The following is a 25,158-nucleotide window of genomic DNA, read 5'->3' on the forward strand; positions in this document are numbered from 1 at the left end:
AGTGATGGAACTCAGTGGGTTTCCTTCATGTATTATTAGTTTCACTTTAAGGAATTTCTGATTACAACCACAGACATTGAAAGTTAAAAGGATGGCAGAGCAGAAATCATGAACCCTGAGTTCTGCCACTAACTAGCTGTGTGGCTCTGGGGGCTACAACCTGTGTGTTTGGGTTTGTCTTCAAAATGGGGACAATAATATCCTTCCTAGAGTTCAAAGGCTGGGGGAGGCAATGAGATTCAATGCATAGGGTATAACACATATGAAAATATTTAAGAAAAAATTATACAATGCAAAAGAAAACATTGTTATTCTTACATAATAAATGCTGATGGTTTCATCAGGAATAACAAAGCATTACCTGAACAAAAGAACCTAAACTACTGCAAAACTTCTTTTACCTTCATGTTGCAAGCTAATTCCATTAGTTTTTTTGCATTTTCTTCTGAGCGGTATCTCTTAGGAAGCTGAACCCTGAAGAACTTCAAGGCACCTTCAAAGTCTGTCAATAGCAAATCATCCTTGGAAGTCTTGAAGAAAACATAACCATGTATCAGAAAAAGTTCTCTGCTATGAAAGATGCACAGGAAGGATTTTATAATCCCAGCATCTTTATAATCCCAAGAAACTTCTTAGCCTTAGCCAGAGCCACTTGCACATACCCTCTGTCAGGGGCTCTAGAGCACAGTGGCTACTCAGAATAAAACTTTATACAGAGGTTTGTAAGTGCTGAACAGGGATTGCCAGATAACTCATCTTATGAATAAATGTGTACCTTTAATAATCCAAGGGCGACATTAAAAATAACACTTATTCCCTAAAAGAGAAAACAAAAAAGAACATTTTCAGTGTTTACATCTGGACTATCAAGCTGTTTGTCCTCAGAATACCCCACAATTGGAAAACAGTAAGTAAAGAAATGGAGTATCTTAAAAATGTCTTGGCAAATAAAAATTACAGGGCCACCACTATAAAAGCACTGAAAGTAGACCAAGTCTCCCATTTTTCTGAGGAAAGATCTTTGTAGCCCTATTCTCAAATTCAGTGAGAGAATGCTTTTGCAATGTATTACATGCCTTTCTAACCCAAAACTTCAGAGTCATAAAATTATGACTTATCAGGCAGTCACTCCTTGTGGACTTTTCCTTTATTCTGCGCTGCCCACTCCGAGTACAGCACTCACTCTACCCAGGGGCCCTGTACTTCAGAGTGGAAGCTGCTCAGGGTTCCCTCCAATATGCTCTTGTTCATCTAACCATTCTGGGAGTGGTGGGGGCAAAGGACAGATGACGTGAACCATGAACAGCTTTTGGTCAAATTAAACTATTTAAGTTTTTGGGCCTTAGTTTCCATAACAAGTATTTCTGAGCTAATTAGTTGAAAAGTTTATATAAATTACTGAGCATGCCACCAGTCCTAATAACTTCTTAACAAATGGTTGTATGGCACTGAAAAAAAAGACAAGGTATGAGATTAGCAATTGGATACAAAAATTATGGTACATCCAAAGAATGGGACACCTGGCAGCAATAATAATGGTCTATGCTTTTATTTCTTAGAATGTTTCAAGCTGCATAGAAGATACAAATTCTTCAGTGGGTTTTTTATGTTCTGAATATGGCATAATTCATAAACATAAACAAAAGGAAAGGTGGTACAAATGTCTGTGTGTCTACAGATGTTCAAGTATATGAACTGAAAAAAGAGGTTACCAAATAGCATAATCATACTTTTAGATATATACATATGGAACCATACTGTACATGATATAATATTCCATATGGAAGAAAAATACTCCATAAAAAGGTTATACATGCATATACATAATATATATATATATACACACATACACACACACACACACACATATATATATAGATGATGAACACAAAAAAAGATGAAAGAATATACACCAAAATGTTGAAATTGAAATTACCCTCTGAATAATGGGATTACAAGTATTTTAAAATATTTTGCTTATATTTTCTACAGTTTCTATAATAAACATATTATTTTTGAAATTAATAAAAAAAAAAAAACACATACAACCCCAAACCCAAACCTATGCTGTGGCAAATGCTGTTATTTACTGGGATATCAATCTTGTTTTAGTAATAGATACTCCCTTCCCCCAATTTTTGGCAAATTCCTACCCAAGCTTATAAAAAAATCTCCCTTGAAGCTACATGTGGTCATATACTTAAATTCTCACCAGTAAGAGATTACACGGAAATGTGGGCAGAACCTTCAGGAAGTCTCTTCTGAAAGAATGAACGCACCTTCCCCTGTCCTCTAGCTCTCTCAGCTTAAATGATGGCTGACATGGTGGCTGGAGCTCTCATCAGCCACAAGGATGAGAGTCGCACTCTAGGGAAGGCAGGTTATTGCCAACCTTCTGGCTTTTTTTTTTTTTTTTACATGAGAGAAATAACCCCCTAACTTATGTAGTCATTATTGTTGGTATGGATTTTTTCAATAAATGTAGCCAAGCCTAATACTACTTTAATAAAAAAGTCTGCTATGTGGCTTTTTTTTTTAAGAGACAGCACCTTAACAAAATATGTTAGTTTCAGCCCAAGGAAGAGTTACTTAAACCTGGATTTTCTAGCACTGAAATTAAATAACTGAGAAGAAAACTCTGTTTTGACAGCACTGACACAGTAAGGACACTGCAAACAAAACCAAAGTGTGATGGCCCCAGATACATACCTCACATAAAAGCAGGTCGATGATATGGAAGACCATGTAGAGAGGGAATTTTGCAGTGAAAAGTGTAAGAAACCACTGGGAGGCATACATGTGTGCTTCAAGGCTTATATCCAGGAAGTGGTTGTACAGGTCAGGAATGTATTCCTGAAATAAGCAAACGAATTAGTTTTGGGCACATAGGCAACTGTTTAACTCTACTCAGGAGGCTCATAAATCTGCCAGGAATAGGCCAAAAAGTCACAAATTTGTATTTTTCTAAAGACCTCCAAAGTACTCAGAAAAACACATCATCTCGTATTAAACTGACGCTCAGCTCTCTTTTCTAGTCCACAAACTAGCTCTGAAACAGGAATCCCCAAAAAGGTGGCTAACATTTGGAAGGACAGTTTTTCTTTCCAAGCTTTAAAATATTTGGGAAAGTTTGTTTCAAGTTTGTTATGAGATACCTAACAAGTCAGCTTTAGAGCCTTGGTGAATTATTACCTGCCTGGGTATGATGTGTTAACCAAGGTCATCTACCTTTTAGGTGTTTTTGAGACTGAAAATCTGGCTCACACCTATCAGATTCACACTGTATTAATCTTGGCCTCACCATCACACAGTGAGAAATGAGAAGCATAAAAGCCGTCCTCAACCCTGGGAGGCTAAGGCAATCCCCACGGCTCATGAGCACCATTTCAGCAGTCCTGTTTCTCTCCAGTCCTACGCCCTTACTGGCAAATGCAAGGTGGTTTCTCTTTTTACCTGCATGAGGCGCTCCAACTGGTAAAATTTGCAATGCAAATCTTCAAAGTTTTGCTTGAACAGTTCCCTGAGACCATAGTCAAACATGATCTTGACCAGAACACTGAATGCCTGTTCTTCAGGCATCTGTAACAGACAGCAGGAGGGGAATCACAAACATCATATACACAACTTTTCTCAGTATGTTCAACTCATCCTCTAGTTTCTTATCTGAGTACCAGGAAATGTAGTGGTATGCGGTAACTTACATTCATTCACTCAACCAAGAAATATTTAATGATGCCTATTATGTGTCAAACACTGTTCTCGTCCTCCAGGAGCCCCCACATGTCCACTATGTAGTAAGTGTAATATGAATTAGGCAGAAAGATCAGTGGGAATACAAGGACAAGAAAGCATGAGTCTGCATGTGCTCATGAATGGACTGTCAAGGGGACAGGATTTGAACTGAGTAGGAAGAGGCTGATACACAAGTAGAAATTTCATCTTTCTCAAATCATTAGACCTTTGTTCAATCATTTTACCTCCTTGGCTGCTATTTCATTCTAGTAAAAATGTTTTTTTTAACCTCACTGTTGTTAAAAGCATGGCTAGTTACAGAAAAACCTTACATATTCTAAGGTTTGCAGGAATGCTTAATTTACTACATAGCACTTGCAGTAATACTTAAAATACTCTGAAAACCCTATCTTGTTTTTATTTACATATGTTACCCATTTAAAATAATACACACACCTTCCACAGCTTTATGGAAAAGTATTTCTCTGAGAAACTGGTAAAACGTCATTTTCAAAATAGAAAATAAGCACTGGAAACGTTATTTAAGGCTTGGTATGACTGGAACAAGCCTATAAATGTCAAGACCACAGGCAGGCTTCTGTGGAATAAGATGATGGAGGTGGGCTGTGCACAAAAAAATCACCAGGAATAAAGAAGAGTTGAAAAGTAAATCAGATTAAGTAACAAGTGAGAAATGCACAGCAAATTATTGTTGGTACAATAAAGGCATCTGGAGCAAAGGAGCAGATCTTTGAAGTCTTTGTAATGGAAGGCAACTTCACTCTTCAACAGGCTGAGGGACCACCTGGTCTGACCCACACTAGCATTTCTGATGTTAGGTAGCATATACCCCCTTATTCTAAAATCAGCATTTATCCTAACACGATGGCAAGCAGCACAAGAGACACTGGATCTCATCAGAAACCGATTTTAATGGGGATGTGATACTTCAGTGGGAATAAACGTCCTTGGACTGAAGTTGGAAACAAAGACAAACCACACAGGCTTGTGAGATTTCAAGATACAAAGTCTGATTAGAACAAACTTGAGATTTTGATGGATGTGTTGTTAATAAGCTTGATTGTGGCAATCATATCATGTATAGATATGTATGTTCACTAATATATGTACACACACACACTTTTTGTCAATAATACCTCAAAAAAGCTTGGGGGAAAAAACTTGCCCTCTTTACATCTGTCTTAGGTTTATCTTTTTTTTATACGGCTACCAATACCAACAATCCAGGATCGCAGTAAGAAGGTTCAAAGTGGTTTGTTTTACTTGAATTATAAGCAACACAAAATGTCTTAAAACTCTTCAAAAGCTTTCTCTTGCTCAGAGAAACAAAACCCAGACTCCTTGGCCTGGCCTCCTCAAGCTGGTCCTGGTGGCGTCCAGTCCCCTCTCCTGACCCCAGCACACATGATGCTCCAGCCACACTGCCCTCCTTTCAGCCCTTTCATCTACCAGGTTTTCTCCAGGTCAGAACTTCTACATATACTGTACTATTCCTGCTGCTGGGGATGTTCTACTCTCCACTCAAGCTTTTCAAATAGCTTTATAATTTTTTGTAACAATGTTAAAAAAAAAAAAAGTGAAATGACATAGAAAAGTAAAAAGAAAATGTACTTTCCTTTCTCAGGGTTCACCCAGAGAAGCCTATAATCTAAATAAGGTTTTCTGTTATAATCTTGCATCAAACTATTTACTATACCTTCACAGTGCCACTAAAATTCACACTGACCCTTGAACAATGCAGGGGTTAGGGGAACCAAACCCCTGTGCAGTTGAAAATCCATGTGTAAATTCTGACGCCCCCAAAACTTAACTACTAATAGCCAACTTTACACAGGAAGCCTTATCAATAACATTAACAGTCAATTAACAAATATTGTGTATGTTTTATTATTTGCTGTATTCCTACAATAGAACTAGAGAAAAGAAAATTTTTTAATTTGTCACAAATCCCCCCAAATTTTCCAATATATTTATTGAAAAAGATCTGCATGTAAGTGGACCCACACAACTCAAACCCTCGTTCGTGGTCAAGGGTCACCTGCACTTGTGTAATTTTTTGCTTACAGCCTAGGCAGCTTCACTGGCTCTGTATCTATAAGAATTGGGACTGTGTCTACTCACACTCCAGACCTCTGGCACAGCACAGTGTGTAAAAGGAGCTCACTCTTTGCTAACATCACCTGTGTGGTATTTTTGCCAAGCATTTTAGCTTGAATCATGAGGAAATGATCAGACAAATCAAGAACGTGGGACGTTTTACAAGACGATCTGCTTTAATTTTTAAAATCTTTCAATGGCATGAAACATACAACATAGGCAAGGGGGCAGTTTGGATTAAAAGACTAAAGAGAAATGACAACCCAAGGCAATGCCTGAATATTCAGATTTTGGTTAAGAAAAGCTATAAAGGACTTCACTGAATAAACAATTAGGGAAAATTGTGGACTGTGTAGGTTATTACTGAATCAGTGTGTAATTTCTTGGATGTGATCATGGTATTATGGTTATGTCCTTAGGAGATACATGCACAAGTATTCAGAAGTAAAGTATCTTGATGTTTGGGATTATTAGTTTTCAAAAATCATTTCAAAAAATTTTTTCAGTAAAAAATAAAGTGTGTGTGTGTAAAAAACAGGAAAAGAGAGATACAGAGAGAGACGGAGAATGCAGGGTGGAAAAATACTAATTAGGTGAAAGTACATGCATGTCACCTTAGTATTTTTTCAAGTTCACTATGGATTTGAAAGAATATAAGGTAGAAGGTAATGAATGGTCTTTGCTGAATGAGTGAATGCATAAAATGGTACTAAAGGAAAGCCAACATCTCTGCCTCCCTCCTGCCCCAATACCTAAATCCTAGAACAAATACTAATGACTGAGGCTACTTTAGAGAAAACAAAATGTCCCCAAGGGTCCAACAAAGACTAAAGTCTATCCAATCACCTTAGTAATAAAAATGAAATGGACTCTTACAGTAGTTTCAACATGTCATTTATTCTTACTGTATTTCTCTTCCATGATGACATTAAATTAAGGAAAAGGTTTCCAGATGTAGGAGCTAAAACCCTGAAGTCTGACTAAAGCCAATACAAAACCATCTCAAGTCATGAAGAGATCTAATTACTCACATGGAGAAGCAGAACAGCAGCGAGAAATGACTGGCCCTGGCAATAGCCAATCTCTTCATCATACACGGAGTAAGCCTGGGAAAAAAACAAAACAAAACACAGGAGGTATAAATAAATTTAATTACACGTGGCCCATAGCTGCCTTATAGGTCCTTGAACACAGGAACCTGGAAAATGCCATCCACACTCCATACGGCATTTTAATGATCAAGAATTACGTAGACAATTCTCTCCAATCCTAATTTTTTCTTTACAACAAATGAAACTGTCACTATGTCACTTGCTGTGGCCAAGCAGTGGGAAAGGTTAGGCAAAAACCACTTCAACACTAACAGCAGGGTGTTTTACAGGCTTTTCCTTTTTCTGTCTGAAAACTGTGCTCGTCCTTCAAGCTCCAAACATATTTCATTCCCCCATGATACACTCTCTTCTCTATATTTTTGTGGAACTTGCTACCCATGTATGGTTATTCTAGTACTCACCACATTGCATTTTAAATATCCATCTTGTCTACTAGACTGTGAGCTTCTTAGAGGCTGGGGTGATGTCCTATTCAACTTAGCCAGCACCTCACACATAGCAGGCACTTACTACACACTGTTAATGTTATTCATTTTTCTTTCTGGGAAAAATATTTTGGCAAAGACACCAAAATACAATCTTTCCACAATGCCAGTAATAACTTTTCTGATAAGAGGGATTACTCTGAAACCATTTGTGGGTTCCTTTGGAATTCTTATTGTGTATTTTTCTTGGCAGCAGATATTTACTACCCATCTCTTCTCAACATTATCTTTAATAGAATACTGACATCTAACATTCCTTGTGGTTTACTCTTTGGTTCTTTGTTTTTCAGAATCTTTTTTTTAATGATTAATGTTTATAGTTCTCATGTAAGCTATGGTGGAAAGGAGAATTCCTAGATTCAAGATACTATTCCCTGTTTGAAAAATTTATTTCTGATGAAATTCTCATGCTCCACTTTTGAGTGTGTGCCTATGTTCCTCTGCGTCCCAAGAAAGCAGTTTAGAATTGGGTATATTTAGAATTAAGATCATTTAGCAAAATATGATGCCAAAGCTTATGAGATGATGATTAAGTTAATAATATATCATGGGTTTTATCATTAGCTTTTGGTGAAACTATAGTTTTAAAAACTATGTATTTGTATTATAATCATGCTTTAATAAATTTAGGTAGAATTCAGGATAATCTCATTATACTCCCTCATTTCATCAAAGCTTATCTGATGAGTGGGCTACAGAATGAGAAACACACAGACTTTTCTGAAGACAAGGTGTACAGAGGGCTTTAGAAATGATCTGTTTCTAGTACAATGAGGCACCACTCTGTACCTATCAAACTAGTTAAAAATTAACAAGTGTTAATGCTAATTTAGTTAAGACTGTGTTAAAAAATAGTAGTGATATATGCCAACAGCCCTGTGGAAAGCAGTTTAACAATGTCTGTGAAGGTATCAATCAACAGTTGACTGTCAAGAAAGAAGAGAGGCTTCAGAGGTAGTAAGAGCTGGGCCAAAATCTCACAACTGCTAACACTTAGGTATGGAGCTTGGGCCTGTTTACGTTCCTTTTGTAAGATGAGAATAATCATAGTTCAGAGTTTTTATATCACAGAGTTGATATATTATTCTCAGTCCTCTCATATTAAGTGCTCAGTACACACTGGCTTAATTATATACTATGATGAAAATGAATTTCTATAGGTAGAGAATGGAGGAAAGCATATTTTTCAGGCTAGTGGTAAAGCCTGAAGAAATGCATACAGACATGAAAGTATGTGGTATGTTTGGAATATAAAGTTCATTGGGGTTACAATGAAATATGAGGACAAAAAGGCATTTCATTAGTTCATCAACATTTAATGAGTACCTACTATATGCCAAGCACTTTGCTAACTGCTACAGATGGTTACATCTATCAGAAGTGATTCCTGCCCTTGAGAACTCCACAGTATGGGTGGCAAGTTTGAGAAGCAAATCAATCATATTACAGTGAGAAATTCAATGTGGTTGAAGCATAAAACAGTGAATAAGCTAGGGTGTACTACAAAATGCCTTTAATGCTAAGCTAAGGAATCTAGGGCCAGGAAATGAACTAAGGATTTTTATTTCATTCTGCTGGGCTATGGGGAAGCATGAAAGGTTTTAGTGGAGACCACTGACATGATCCAATTCTAGGATCAACACAGAGAAAACAAAAAATAGACTAGAATCCAAAGGCAGGGAGATGAAGACAAGGCAGCTTTTGTAAAGCACCAGCGAGTATATGGCAGAGGCCTGAACTAGGGTTATGAATAGAGAGGGAAGTCTGGCCAGAAGAGACATCAACCGTATCAAACATTGTGGCCAAGGAAGGAACTGAAAACTAACAGAGTAATGATTCTATCTTCAGCAAGAAAATGCATTGGAGAGAAAAGTAGGACTGTGTAGAATTAAGAAATACAACTGACCATAATATGTATTTTGTTGGATCCTGATTCTAACCAAATGTATACAGACATTTAGGGAAATCTAAATGTGGAATAGCTATTAATGACTGATGCTATAGATGGATAATGATCTTCTTTTTAGAGATGTAAAGAATTTAGGAGTATCATGTTAGAGATTTGCTTTAAAGTACTTCAGGAAAAGTTTATTAAGGGTTAGATGAAGCATTTGTGGCAATATGTTGATAAATATTAAATGTGGGTGGGGGATATATACAAATTCATTATGCTATTCAACTTCTATATGTTTGAAATTGTTCATAGAAAATGTGTTTTTAAATGAACTCTATTTTTTGGCCTGTTTAGTTTGATGCACTTGACAGACTTATACATGAAGACCAAGTGGCAGCTGGAAATTGAGGCCTTAGGCTAAAGGAGATTTGGGGACATCTGTGCAGCAATCACAGTGAAGCTTTGGGGGTGGACAGGGTCACCCAGGGAGACTAAGTAGAGAGCTACAGGAACTAGTGACTGAGCACCTAGGGAAAGGCCTCTGTTTCAGAAGACAGAGAGAGAGAGAGGGAGAAATTATTGAGGGAGTCTGAAGTTGTGCTAAAAGTGAGAGCATAACCCAGAGGATGAGAAATCAAGAGCAGAGGGAGCTGCAAGCAATATCATCATGAGAAAGAAACCAGCGTGCACTGGGATCAGGAGTAAGGGGTCAGAGGCAGTGAGCACAGGATTTCTTTCTGGGAAATTCTGCAGTAAGGTGAGGGACAGATGGATTGGCTGTTTACATGGAAAGCACAACTGAGAAGGAGCTAAAGAAAGCATGATCAGGAAAGAGGATTACAACAGAAATTATAGCTTGGTATGTATGTCCTGTTGAGGAAATTCAAATTAAACCCAAGAAACATTTCTCTAAATCCTAACTGCCCTTATAGTTTAGAACATCTAGTTTATCATTGGAAAACCTGTCCACTGCTGGCCTGCCCTAAAACTAGTTATTAGTTTTGCCTTCTTAATAATGTGTATATGCTAAATAGGTAGATGTTGTAGTAATATGTATATGCTCAATATAGTAGATGTTAAATAGGCACTTGATCAGTTTGGGGTGAAAAGACTAAAGACTAGTTCTAAGGGAAGAAGAAAGTTGAAGAACCCTGCTTCCAACTCCTTCCCATGGCTCTCAAGTACCAGTATCTACTGCAACATGAATTGCTGGAACTGAACAGGCTTTCATTTCCTTTACAGCTTTCAGGTACAGGTGTTTTGACAGACACCAGTATTTCCCATCATTTATTACTCTGTGGTGCTAAAAGTCCTCTTGGATAAGCACCAGTCATTTCCCCTGTTGGATGTGTCCTTGATGGCAAGTTCATCACTTACATTATGAATACTGAAAATGAGTTTACAATGTTACAGGACTCAGAGGCTCTTAACATAAAACTTTTGAAAGTCTAAATGTGAAGTTAGGGGATAATTATACAGAAGTCCTGACTGAAATGGTATAAGAAACCCTGCCATTTTATTTCTAATTATTTCCTGTTCATTGTGAGTGTAAAATCAAAGGTAACAACACAATTTTAGAAAGTCTTCTTTAGAAATGTGCTTTTCTCTTTAGAAGGTCCCTTTCCTTTTTTGCATTCTTGAACATCAAATATAGACTACACTTCGAAGTTATCTTTTGTATAATTTTAAAGAATCAGAAATATTCAGAACCTAGTTCTTTTTTTTCTTTTTCTAACATGGAATACCTTGCATATTTTATATAAGGAATCTTGTCCATCTCCTCCTGTGTCCTTAAAATAGTCATGGGCTGGGAATGTCCGGTTAATATCCCGAGTAATAGCACTGTCTTGGGGAGACTCCTGTGGAAACATTAGGAAAGAGGTGTAGTTGTCAATCATGTAACATATTTATTTGGGTTTATACAGTAAGGTCTTCTCATCGACATGAGTTAAAATGCTGCAGGAACATATATACACATACACATGCCCAGTGTTACTGTGTCTTCAGGTACCAACCATTTAAGCAAAAGTAAAATCAAGTATTGAGAAAAAAAATAAATGAAAGAAAAGCAACCTGTTCGTTCTACATACCTCATATGTACACCACCCCTACTTCAAGGAATTGCAGCTGGTGACCTTTCTTTTTTAAGAGGGAAAATGTGCTATTCAAAATGGATTTTCCATAGGAAAATACTCAACCTAATCTCAAAAGGAGATAAAGTGCTCCTGTTAGAAAACTGGGTATAAAAATTGCTGCTCTAACTGATCCTTCGGCATTAAACCCATGTGCCAGGTTCTCAAAAGCAAAAGAAACGTCCTTTAATTGATACTTACCGTAGGGGCAAATGGCATAAAAATATACATAGCAGTCTACTCAATAAGAAACTAGACCACCAAATGCAAAGGGATTCAAAGAGGCTATGGGACAATATCCCTTACTTTTGCTAGTGGAAAACTGTTTCCTCTTCTATAATGAGTTAACTAAAAGTGAACAAATGTCCGTAATATCAGCAACCCTTCACAAAACAAACCAAGCGTCCAGCTACTTCCAGTATCTTCCTCTTGTTAAATTTCATTTGTTCACACATGTGACCCTCTGTTTTAACAGTGTGTGTTCTTCATAGCTAATACACCTGATTCTCCTTGGTCTACATCACATTCAGTATGCCATCCAAGAACCTCATACTTCAGTTTCAAGATGAAAGATCAAATAAATATTTTTCTTCTCTTGTAATTTCTTTAGCCTTCCAGGTAACCATTTTTCCAGGGCCATAAATATTTTATCGTTGTGTGAATTAATTTTACATGCTTTTTATTTTGATTTTTTTGTTGAAATTTGACATGTAACATGGAAATTTAAAGTGTACAGTGTGTTTTGATACCTTTCTATATTACGATTGCCACTGTGATATTTAGCACATTGCATAATTACACTACAATATTACTGTCTACATTCTTTAAGCTGTACATTAGATGTCTATGGCTTATTTTACTATTCATTACAAGTTTGTACTCTTAAACACAATCAGTCTTGTCTCACCAACTTCCATCCCTTGGTGAAGTAACTTTAAAGCCTATGCTTCTTTCTTAACCAGTGAACTATTTAAACCTTCAAAGATGGTGCCAAATTGCTTTCCAAGAAGTTTCACTGGCATATCACTAGTTTTTAACATATTAACAACAGTTGAGGCAGCTCAGAATCATGGTGCTCTCTGACAAAAGGACAACATTCCAACATAAGGCCTAAGACCACAGCAGCTATTGCCTGGTGGCAGCTTCCAGGCTGCAGCACATGGAGAGGAACTGATGCAGCTGGGTGTGGTGAGTGTCTCCCTGAGTTCAGAAAAAAGACAACTTGGGCAGGTAAGGAAGCTACAATTTGTAGATCAGATTACTGGAAAGGAAATCTTGAAGAGAAAGAGAGCTGCAGACTACCTAGAGGGGGTCCCTGTGAATCCTGAATCATAAAAGAAAAACATGACAAACTGTACTTAATCAAAATTTAAAAATTTTACTTTTCAAAAGCCTCTGCTTAAAAACATGGTAGTATAAGCCTTGACCAGGACAAAATACATACAAAATCTATCTAACAAAAGAGTTGTATCCAGAATATGTAACTCTTAAAACAAACAAGGTGACAAACTGATTTTTAAAAGGGTAAGTGGTAGTAAAGAGCTGAAGAAGATATCTGGATGGCAAATAAGTACTTGAAAAAACTTCAACATTATTAGTCATCAAGGAAACATAAATTAAACCCACACTGAGATTCCACTACACTCCCACTAAATTCTAAAATTAAAAAGAGTCAAGATGTGAAGTGTTGGCAAAGGGTGTGAAACAATGAGAACTCAAACTCAAGTTGCTGGTGGGAATGTAAAATGGTATAAATACTCTGGAAACAGTTTGGAAGTTTCTTATAAAGTTAAATACACACTTACCATACAGTTCAGTGATTCTACTCCTAGGTATTTATCAAGAGAAATGAAAATTGAATATATGCAAAGACTTGAACTCAAATGTCCATACCTTTATTTATAATAACCCAAACTGGAAACAATACAAATGTACTCCAATGGGTAAAGAGATAAACTGTGGTACAACCATATAGTGGAATACTATTCAGCAGTATGAAAGGAAAAATGACTGATACATGTAACATGGATGGATCTCAGAAGCATATTAAGTGAAAGAAGCCAGACACCAAGGACTACTTCCCAGAATTCCCTGTCTATGAAATTCTAGGAAAGAACAAAATTGTAATAGAAAGCAGATCAGTGTTTGGAAGAGGCTGGGGTTAAAAGGAGAAAACTGAGAGAGACCTTGAAGTCTGAATATGGAAATATCCATCACATCCCTGGTGGTAGTTAAACACACTGAATTGTTCACTTAAAATTGGCAAGTTTTATTATATATAAACTGTATCTGAATAAAGGTGAGTTTAAAATAGAAAAAATAGGCAAAAAGAGGACAGTCATACAAATGAAAAAGAGACCCAGGATGATTCAAGTCCATCAGATTAAGAGTTCCCAGTACTACTTTAGGTATATATGTGCAAACTATGAAAGTTATGTAAATCCACTATCTTCCTCAAGGGCTTAAAACTGGGGACACAGCTTCAGAGTTAGACATATCTGGGTCTGAAAGCTGGTTCAGTCTCTTAAACAAATTTAGTTAAGTTTCTTATCTTCTCTGGCTAATATCACCTACTGTATAATGTTGCAGTGAGCGATAGATTTAGTGTATGTAAATTATAAATATATAAAGAGCTAGCAGTGTTGATATGTATATAATGAAAACACTTAACAAAAGTGGAAGAAAAGTATTTAGCCCTGCTAAGAGCTAGGGCTCTCCTATGAACACACACATACATTCATACACATATTACTGGTACCAGCACAAACACACATGTCGTATCTAGAATATACAGTATTTTTAGTTTTGTATATCTTATCTTCCCTATAAAACTATTCACATAGGGATAGAAACTGTATTTCAGTTTTATAACTTCCACAGAGCCCAGCACAAGGCATGGCACAGTCAGTGTTTGACTAAATACCTAATGAAGTCCAGGGGCTCTTCAGCACCGAGCAGTGGCATTGCTTATGCAGTCAACAGCCCTACTCAAACGAGGACCTTTAATGCTAATGTTTAATTGCAGATCCATATGAATGAGGCACCAAACTAAATCAAGAAAGAACTTTATTAATTGAATAATTTAAAGACATTCCAACTAAATACCTGAAAAAACCAAGAAGGCTATAATGATTAATCAGTAACTTTCAAATTGTGTAAAATGCAGAGGCAAGAGAAAATTAACCATAATGAGAAACAGAAAACAGTAAAGACTCAGTCTTTTAGCTCAAAATGCAAAATAATCAAGTCATCCTGGAATTAGCAAGAGAAATGACAGGGAAACATGTCTATCTCAGAAATATATGCTATATTATTGTGGGTTAAGGATTTTTTTCAGCCTAAGATATGTAAGTTCTCCATAACAGTTTTAACACATAGAATGTGAAGCAGCAACACACAGAGAGAACCATAAGTATATAAGGAATTAAGAATCGTTATCACTAATAAATCTCTATTTCATGAACAGCTCAAACAGCAATGGACCACAGACCCAGCTTCCATTTGGAAACTGCAGCATGACAAAGACTTATCTCACCCCTAGCACCATTAAGAGAAAAACAATAAACTTGTCTTCATTAAAGTATAACTTTTCTGCTTATAAAATATGCCATTAAGAAAAGTAGGCAAGCAGTACATATATGTGGAAAAGAACTGTACCTAGAGTATATACAGAAATCAAAGTAAAAGATAATTTAATAGAATGGACAAAAATCTGAGCAGACACTTCAAAAAAGAATATATACAAATGGCAAATAAGGAAATGAAAAGGTAGTTTATCAGGGCAATGCCAATTAAAACCACAATGAAATTGCCAGTCAAATCTCCTGCCAAGGGGAGTGACTTCTTGTGCAATGATAAAGAATACTCTGAAGAGAATGATTCAACCAAATGGGGATTTGAAAAAATCAGAATTATTAATGTCAAAGTAGTGAACGAAGATGACCCAAAACAGGATCAAGTAGTTTCTGAAAGGCTTTGGAGCTTGATGAAAAAAACAAGGGGTGGGGCCTGAAATCACTAAAACAATAATTAAGATAAATTTCACACTGATAAAACTTTTTAGAAATGCTGACCAGACATGTTATTGACCTATATTTGGAGCACAGCTATAAGAAATTATTCTGAAAACTGCTAATTCTTTCCTTAAATTATATCTCCACTTCCAAGGAGAACTGTTTTTCTTAAATGTCAGATGAATTTAGGAATTCATGAAACAACAATGAAAGTTTTGAAACATACAAAGAATGACAGATTGTGGCTTAAGATAAGCATGAAGGTTAGAAAATTATATTAAGAATTGAGGGGGATATAGAAAGCTTCAAAATATTTTAGCCACTTATATCAGTCTTATCACAGTGATGATGAAGATGACTTGAAAAAAGGATATATAGTTACTAGAGATATATATGATTTGGAAATTCAAATGCACATAGGGTGGAAAAGTAACAAAACATTGAAAATATTTTATTACTGGTCAGTTCTCATCAATGTGCGTTCCCTCATCCACTGATCATGGAAGTCATCACAAAATTTAAGGGGTAAATGCCTTTGAGAGAAAGTGAATTTGAAAGTTCACATGCTGAAATTTGAAGCCTTAATGAATAGTAAGCTGAGGAGTCCCATGTGAACTACTTGCTTAAAATACTTGATCTTAGGAAATATGATGAAGAACTTGGGAATAAATTCATCTGACTCGCCAGAGGCCAAGCAGTACCAAAATGCTCCAGAATTTGTAACAATGTAACTAAGTTCGTATCAGAATAATGTCATCATTAAATATAAAAAGATTCTTAAAAAAAATTAGAGTAACACTATGGATGATGCCTAAGAGAACACAGCAAAAAGCTTTTGCAGAACATCCAAATCTCAAGTGCTTATAAAATTAGGGTTTATATAATAATATGCAGTTATTCCTAAGATACTAAACACAGGTGTAGCTGATATAGGGAACTTGCTGCTGCAATGCATACTAGATAGTACTATTCATGGCCAAACTGATTTAAGTTAGCCAAATAAACCCTCTCAACCAGACTGCAGTTAGTAAAATGGATTAACAAAGAATAAATTATTACAAATTAAGACAACTGTGCAAAAATGTAAACCTTTAAAGAACAGGGAGTGACAAAATTAGCATCGGCTGATGTCTTGAAAATTACATAAGTTACTGAAGTTATGGCAGAAGTTTCTAACAGGTTTCATTTTGTTTTGAATCAACTGTTTTTATGTTTTGGCTGGTTCACTTATCCTAAGAAAAACAGCTTTAAATCTTCAGAAGAAAACTAAAATGCCATATGATTATGCAGTATTAACATCTTGCAAACTTTTTCTGTACAGGCCAGATAGCAAATGTTTTTGGCTTTGTGGGCCATTCAATGTTGCAATTACTCAACTCTCAATAAAATGAAAGTAGCCATAGACAACATGAAAATAAACAAGCATTTGTTTACTCAAATAAAACTTTATTTACAAAAACAAGAAGCATCTGGATTTGGCTCCCAGGTCACAGCTTGCTAAGCCCTGTTCTAAATATACAACACAGTAATTTGTCATGTACAACATGACCAGAGAGATTTTTGTAATAACTTAAAATACACTGACATGCTACTGTTGATTAATTTCATACGTTTTACCTGCAAAAATTCTATCACAGGCCTCAGTAACTCACAATGTATATCCTTTGAATACATTTTTTCCCCACATAACTAAAATGTTGGATGCATTTTGCAAAAATCAATTCCCCAAAAGTCTGTACATTTCTGTATGTGCAATGTAGAAAGGATTTACATGAACCCCCTTAACTGTAGTGATATACTGTCCCTTACATTTCAAGCAGCAAAACAAAAAATATGTACCGCTCAGAAATCATAAACATATACAGTGAAACATATCAGACTGGCAAAAATAAAAAGACAATACCAAATGTTGGAAACTGGAACTCTCAAATGTTGCTAACAGAGATATAAAATGATACCACCACTTTGGGGAATTACATGGCAGTTTCTTAGAAAGTTAAATACAGTTGACTGTTGAACAACATGAGTTTTAGCTGCACTGGGTCCACTTATGTGCATACTTTTTCCAATAAATATATTGGAAAATATTTTGAAGGTCTGGGGCAATTTGAACATTTTCTCTTCTCTAGCTTACTTTATTGTAAGAATACGGTACATAATACATATACCACACAATATATATGTTAATAGACTGTTTATGTTATCAGTAAGGATTATTATAGTCAACAGCAGGCCATATAAATTTAAGTAGTTAAGTTTTGGGGGAGTTAAGTTACACAAAGATTTTCAAATGTGTGTGTGTTTGGGAGGGTTAGCACCCAACCCCCATTTTGTTCAAGGGTTAACTATATACATCTCACCAGATTCAGCAATTCCACTCTTAAGTATTACACAAGAGAAACAAAAGCACATGTCCAAGAGAATAAGAAACATGTACAATAATGTTCCTAATAACTTGGTTTGTAACAACACCCAACTAGAAACTCCATATGGGAAAAAGAGATGAATTATGGTATATTCATATAGTGGAATATATACACACATTGCTGGAAATAATTTCATTCAAAACTGTACTCTAAAATATCAGGACTTTTAAAATTTACTCACTGAATAAATACTAAGAATTAACATCTCACACTAAAATCCAAACCTTTGTTATTTCCCCATCCTATACTTTTGCCCAGTGGGACTATTCACTGTTCCCCAAACAAAACCCCAAATTAACAACATATCTTACCACATTTTAAAAGGGAAATATCTAATGTTTTGTTTTCTTAGTAAAATAAATTTTTTTATTTTAACAATATTTTTTTGCTTTTTTATAATAGTAATAGTAGGGGAGAATAAGAAAAAAGGAAGATAATCTCACAACTCAGAAATAACTATGACTAATGGTGGACATATGCCTAACTTTTTACATAATTACTTTGATGAGTTTACACTGTTTTGAAAATTAATTTTCACTAACTGCAAAAAGTTGTTAGCATCTTTTCATGTTGTTTGACAATTATCCTACCCTACCATTTTTATCACACAGCTATGCCATAATTTACAATGCCCAATCTCTCACTTTGAAATATTCAGGCTGTTTTACCTCTTGCTATAAACAAGCCTGTAAAGTAGAGCCATGATTCTTAAGGAAGAGATGGTTTCCAGAGTCACTTCACTCCCCCAAAGATCCAGCATTTTGAATTATACTGCCAATCTGTCCTCCAGAAAAGTCCCAATTCACACACCACACTGGAAGGCACCCTTATAGTAATTACCCTGTTGTTTCAGAATAGTCATTTATGTAATTGTCTTGCCCTCCTAGTCTATTGATAACTGAGAATTTTATTTAAAATTGGAAAGAACTGCACATAAAGTTGATACTATCCTACTGTAACTCCAATGCATTGTTTGCTTAATCTACATGTTGACTAATGAAAAAGGCACTACCTACAGAGGTTCCCTCTATATCAGCTGAGAGGGCCTAGAACAGTTAACACCCAGCAGCAATGAGCATACTTAGTGCCAGGATCTTGGTTTCTAGTACCATTTACCGATAAGAGGAACCAGGACTGGGACAAGAATACAGGATGAACCTGGAACACCTGGAAGTGCGAGAGAGCAAGAAGCTGCTCCTCACCCTCCACAGCAAAGAAAGAGCACCTGTAACAATGGGAGTATGTCAAAGGGAAACTGGGAGCCAAGTGAGAGAGCTCCCAACGGCCAGAGCTGGAACAATTTGAACCACAAAATAAATGAGGTACACTGGATTCTAATCTGAAGTATATAGTAAATATCCACAAGTCTATATTTATGTAATTAGGTATAAATTATGAAGGGGGGAAAAAAGAATAATTTAACAGTGGAGAAACCTGATAAACAACAGGTGAAATCAACAGTGATACCATGTTGACAGTACTTACCCTTGATGAGGTGATGAAAATGGTGTTTTACCTATGTTTTCTTCTTCCCCCCAAACTCATAACCTCATGAGAGACATTCTTTAAAATATCTGACCAGTACTCATTAAAACCATCTAAGCCATCAGAAGCAAGGAAAGTCTAAGAAATTGTTATAGTCAAGAGGATTCTACAGAGACATGAGGACTAAATGTAGTACCTTGGATGGGATCTGGAACAGAAAAGGATACTAAAGCAATCTAAATAAACTATGGACTTCAGTTAATAATAATGTATCAACATTGGTTCATTAACTGTAACAAATGTACCACACTAATGTAAGATGTTAATAGGGGAAACAGTGCAGGGTATACAGGAATGTACTATTTTCACAATACTCCTGTAAACCTAAAACGTAAAAAAAAAATAAAGTTCACTAAGAGAAAAAAAGGCATTATCTCCTTAATATACAATATAGATACTTAGGCTTATGAGGTTAAGCCACCCAAGTTCACATACCAGTAATGATTTGAACTTCTTAGACACTCAATAAAATAAGGGGCTGACTTTGTGGAATAAAATTAACGAAATGAACACATGGGTCTAGGTTCAACAGTAATCAAAAGCAGGCTCCGTTCACATGACTGATTTCTAGATGATTTTTTTCTTGGCCCCAGTTCTTATACTCTTTTGGTATACATGATAAAGCAATGGTGAGGTTTTGCTACTTTTTAAAATTTAAAGGTTCTTCTAAATTAATTTGTGCAGAGAAAAACCTACGGCAATAGTAATATTTGTGTTTACTTCTCACCACCTTGGTTTAAAAATCACCCATTACTTTAAGTCACAGTGGTACCATATTCTGTAATCTTTCTGGATGACTATTTTTATACCTAACTGTGAGAATTGGCCCACTGGGTGACTTCTCAGGATTAACAAGGTACTGGGAACTGGCGGAAACCCTTTGAATACACACCCTTTGTAAACTCAAGTTGAAAAATAGAAAGCTAAGAATGGCAGGAAGAAAAAGAAAGTACCCAAAGAAAATGCAGTGGAAGGCTGCCATGAGAAATAACCAGCATAGGGAAGATTATTATTTCTAGAGTAGCTGTTGCCTTAATAAAAAGCTAGATCTTCTTAAGACTAGTCTGGAATGTTATAAATGGTTTGTTAAAAGCCATCATGTAATGCTGAATAGAATAAAACAGAAACACTATCAAAACCCCACTCAAATCCATTACACCATATCCTATCTTTACAATATGTTTCATGGAAATGGAAGGTTTTTTTGGTTATATTTTGCTCTTAAACAGTCAGCTAGAGCATGTCAGAAGTGATTTTAATGACTTGGTTTTCAAAATCCCTTAGGATAAAAACCCAAAAGAAGGAAAATGAAATTGAAGGGATGCTACATTTAAAAGTGAATGAATGAGGACTGAAAACCTCCCTGAGGTAAAATCATTCCCTCTTAATTACATATAACTTGTCATTTGTAATTTAATTTAATGTTTTGGAAATAGAATCACTTGAGTGAAAAGATAAAAAAAGACTAAGACTTTAAAGCATGAGAGCAAATGTTCTTGTGTTTAGGCAGAACCCAGATAGTCTTACAAAATCTGCAAAATCTAGAAATTTTACTTCAGTTGGACGTGTTATATCTAATAACATTTCTAATTTGATAGAGCTAAAACAAGTGGCTAAGAAAAACAGTAACAACTGTTGTGTCTCTTAAAATCAAATACTGTATCCCACCTTAAGGAATGCCTTGCAGGAATTATGACAAAATAAAAAAGAAGGTAGGTATGGTATTATTAGAGATTTTTAAGATCTTAGATTTCTGAGATTTAACAGAGAGACTTTTGGGTTGCTACAAATTCTGACACGGTATGCAAAGTTTTGTATTAGAGTGTTCAGGGATTTTAACTGGTTCACTAGAATGTGAAGCTTTATGACAGCAGAGGATTTGTTTTGTTCACATGCTCTCCAGTACCTAGAAGAGTGCATGACAAATAGTAGCCACTCAGTAAGTACTTACTGAATAATTGAATTCTCAAGGGCATTATGTTACACACATAAGGTTCATAGCCATTTAGTTATTGACAAATTCACTTTTACAGACTTAAAGTAATTAGGCAACAATAACAAGAGCTAAGACACATTTGCAGTCATTGTTCTAAGCACCTTTAATAAAGACATCATATAGATAAATCTTAACTCTCTGAGGTGGGTTCTCTTATTTCTCCTATTTGACTAATGAGGTAAGAAGTTAAATCACTTGGCTAGGAAGTGAGGAACTGGGCCTGGAACCCAACTGGTTTGGCTTTCTAGCCCATGTTTTTTTTTAAAATTAATTTATAATTAAGGTATCATTGATATACAATGTTATGAAGGCTTCACATGAACAACATTCACCCATCTTATCAAGTTCCCCACCCCCACCCCACTGTAGTCACTGTCTATCAGCATATCAAGATGCTACAGTCCTTACTTGTCTTCTCCGTTCTACCCCATGTTAATGCTAATAAACATACTATAGAAGTGAAGACATTCTCTTATCAGTAATGAGGCATTTATAATTCCTAATATATGAAAAAAATGCTTTTGTCTACTAGACTTACAAGTAAAATTGACATGACAAAAGATTTTGAAAGTGTGTGTCTTGCTTTTCCTTTTTACCACAATAAAGATCTTCTTTGGATGAAAGCTGTTCAGCACTTATGAAGAAGGAGAAATAATGAAGGCCCCAATAACACATAGACAGAGATATATACAGTGCTCTTAAACATAACATAAAGTGGAAAAAATCTCAACATGTGGCCCTTCTGTAAGTTACTCAACGAAAAGGCATTTTTCCCTAAATGTTTGTTGGCCTCCAACATGTAACCTAATTCTTTCAGATTGAAAACAACAACAACAAAATCAGTAATATTTCAAATATTCTGGACTGTATTCTTTGGTTAGGGCTAACCACTAGACAAGATATATTTTTAAGACTACAATGTCTTGGTTCTCAGAGAACCACCTTAATGAAATTGTGCTACTGGCATGTTTTAAGACCCAGTTGTTGTTTTTTTTAATTGCTACAAAAAAACTCATATTTCATGGTGGTAAGAACACATCCCCTACCACATCATTAAGTGTCCCTATCAGAAATTCTACTTCCCCTAAAGAAATATGGTTTTTTTCCTCCCCCATGATAATGATTAAATGTCCAATTTTGTTTTGGCACCCAAGAAACTCAGAACCAAATTCACAGTCCAATTTTAAACAGTACAGGATCTCATGGCCTATATCTACTTATTATCTACCTGTTCTACCTCTGTTTTCGAAACTGTTATTTACAATTTCCTATTTTGTTGAATTATACATCTTCTAATAAAGTACCTCAATACCTTAGTAATATCAAGTACAGTGTATTTATATAAAACAAAGACCCAGAAGTCAGTTTCATAGTTCAGTCAACAAGGACTCTAGAAAAAGCTATGTGACTGATGGGCTCACTTGACAGACAACGCAAAAATATCTGTGTCTTAAATTCAGATTTCAAGAATATAATACGTGTACCCATGCCAGCACTGTGACTTGTTCCTACGTGACTAGCCCCACTGCTCTTAAGCTTCCTTTCAGCCTGCAGTGCTGTTCTTCCACGCCACTGCCTGAGAAGTTTTAGTGCCAAGTGATTTGTGCAGAGATACTACTTTGTCTATATATCCTGGTGATTTGCTCTTGGAGGCAAAAATCGTAATTCCAGTAAAATTATCACTGAATAACACTTATTGAAAGACTTCAAAAGCGGGACCAATGAAGGACAAGAAACTGACCTTTAAAATGTTTAAATGAATAAAGTATTTGTATAGGTATTCAGTAATTAATGTTTTTAAATTTCCACTTAAAGCACATCAAATAGAACAAACTGGAACTAAATTTCCACAAATAAGGAGGTAACTGAGGGCACTTCAGAATCTGGCCTCCACTATGTGAAGACTGTTGTTGGCATTCTGACAAAGAATGGAGAAGATGGAATTCAGATGTTCACCTGGATCACACAATGTAATGACAGAACACTCACGCGTCAGGCAGTTCTGTCTCTGAATGCTGCCTTTCCTACTTACTGTGTGAGTTTGGACAAGTTGCTAACTAGTCTGAACCTTACCATCCCTTTCTGTAAAATTTATGCAATGGTGCCTGCCTTGCTGAGTTTATAAGAAGCAAATGAGATACTGCACAGGAAGTAGGTAGCATAAGGCCTTGTACATCACTGGCAGCTCTTTCCCATCAGACTTGAGATTTATGACGCTGGCATATTTCCAACCTTGGGAGAGAGGCCAAGGGACAAAATGTGTATTTGGCAGATTTTTCTATGTTTAGGACTGAGTGCTCTATAAGGGATCTGCAATTTTATATAGTATGCAGTTTAGAAATCCATTGTATATTGCCAACATCATAATTTATCTTAACCAAATGAAATTGTAAAGACAATAAATCAAGTAGCAAAAAAACTGACAAAATGTAAGTGTTGCAACGAGTGTTTTTTTTATAACCTATGACCCATGCTAACCAGAACACTAGAGTTCAGGTATGAAATATCTTTGCTAATTTTCTTTTCTTAAAAAAATCATTTCTCAGAGACAAAAATCCATTTGGGTTTCTCTTTAAGCACTGTCTCATTTAGTAAAAGAGCTCTTACATTTCAAGACAATCATATAACTATGCCAATCCCCAATGCTAGTAACCTTTACTCTTTTCCCTTCCAATAAAGAAGACAACTTACCCCAAACATGCACAACAAAAGATAACCATGCACTATAATCAATGAACTGTCAGAATCTTTTTTATCACAGAAAGCAGACTCAGAAAGCAGACTCCAGAAATGTTTGCCAAAGTGCCTCTAGCTTTAATACATACTTTTGCACTGTATCAGCTTAAGTTTTACCTTATTATGTTGAATCTACAGCATACAATGCAAGAGAAAATTAGGAGACTTTTTTAGAAAAGACAGCTTTTTAATAGTAATGTGCTGCTATCACATTGTTTCAATCCAAATATGGCACTATAGTGCCATTCTAAAAATAAACCTAAGTCCCATGTGGTATGTAGCCTTTTGCTATGTTCATTTCCTTTTAGGGCTCAAATTTCCCACAGGAAAATTATTCAATGTTTGACAGAACTGTTCCAAGTCATGTATAGATAAGGCATAAATGTTAACTGCACCGTCAACATTTTCCTGCTCCACTATTGTTGATTCTCCTTCACAGTAATCCATCACGGAGAGGCCTAAGAAGCAGGAAATACCCAAGAATTGTTACCTGACAATAGTGAACACAAAAAGTGTCATTTTGAGTAAAAAGATAGTGGTGGTGGTGGGGAGGTAATTTATGAGTCAGCTAAATTAGAAGATACAAAATTATTAGATAAAAAGTCATATCCCAAACACACGGTTCTAATAACTGTGATGACTTCCAAATACTTATTTCAATTGTATTACTTATAGGAGCAAAAGTGTGTAGCAAATGCCTTCTTAGTACAACTTAACACAGATTGTACTGCTTGACATATTGCTTGTGCAAGGCCTTTATAAGGCATTTTATGCTAGGAATCTTCTCAAAATCACTCATTCATAAAACACACACACACACACACACACACACACGATCAAGATCCATTCCTCAAGCTGTATTATGTACCAAAGCAAATTATGATTTCTAAGAAAATGTTTATGAATGTTTCATAATGATTAACAAATAACTCATTTTTACTTTGTAAAGGTAGTTTCTTCTGAAAATAA

The 25,158-nt window shown here is 35.8% G+C and overlaps 1 protein-coding gene across 15 annotated transcripts in view; it reads right to left on the minus strand.

Moving 5' to 3' along the window:
• Positions 1–25,158, minus strand: part of RABGAP1 (RAB GTPase activating protein 1) — a 163,144-nt gene that overhangs the window by 37,757 nt on the left and 100,229 nt on the right. For all 15 annotated transcript variants that reach the window (XR_012126332.1, XR_012126331.1, XR_012126330.1 and 12 more), the window contains 6 exons: positions 11,087–11,200; positions 6,882–6,956; positions 3,454–3,579; positions 2,710–2,853; positions 776–817; positions 402–530 (listed from right to left, as the gene is read on the minus strand). Coding sequence is in view for 8 of the 15 variants with exons in the window: in XM_073224856.1 (XP_073080957.1) it covers positions 402–530; positions 776–817; positions 2,710–2,853; positions 3,454–3,579; positions 6,882–6,956; positions 11,087–11,200 (630 nt within the window). In the remaining 7 variants the exon portion in view is untranslated. The remainder of the gene's footprint in view (positions 1–401; positions 531–775; positions 818–2,709; positions 2,854–3,453; positions 3,580–6,881; positions 6,957–11,086; positions 11,201–25,158) is intronic.

The sequence above is a fragment of the Manis javanica genome, chromosome 2, assembly GCF_040802235.1.
Source record: "Manis javanica isolate MJ-LG chromosome 2, MJ_LKY, whole genome shotgun sequence".
NCBI lineage: Eukaryota > Metazoa > Chordata > Mammalia > Pholidota > Manidae > Manis > Manis javanica.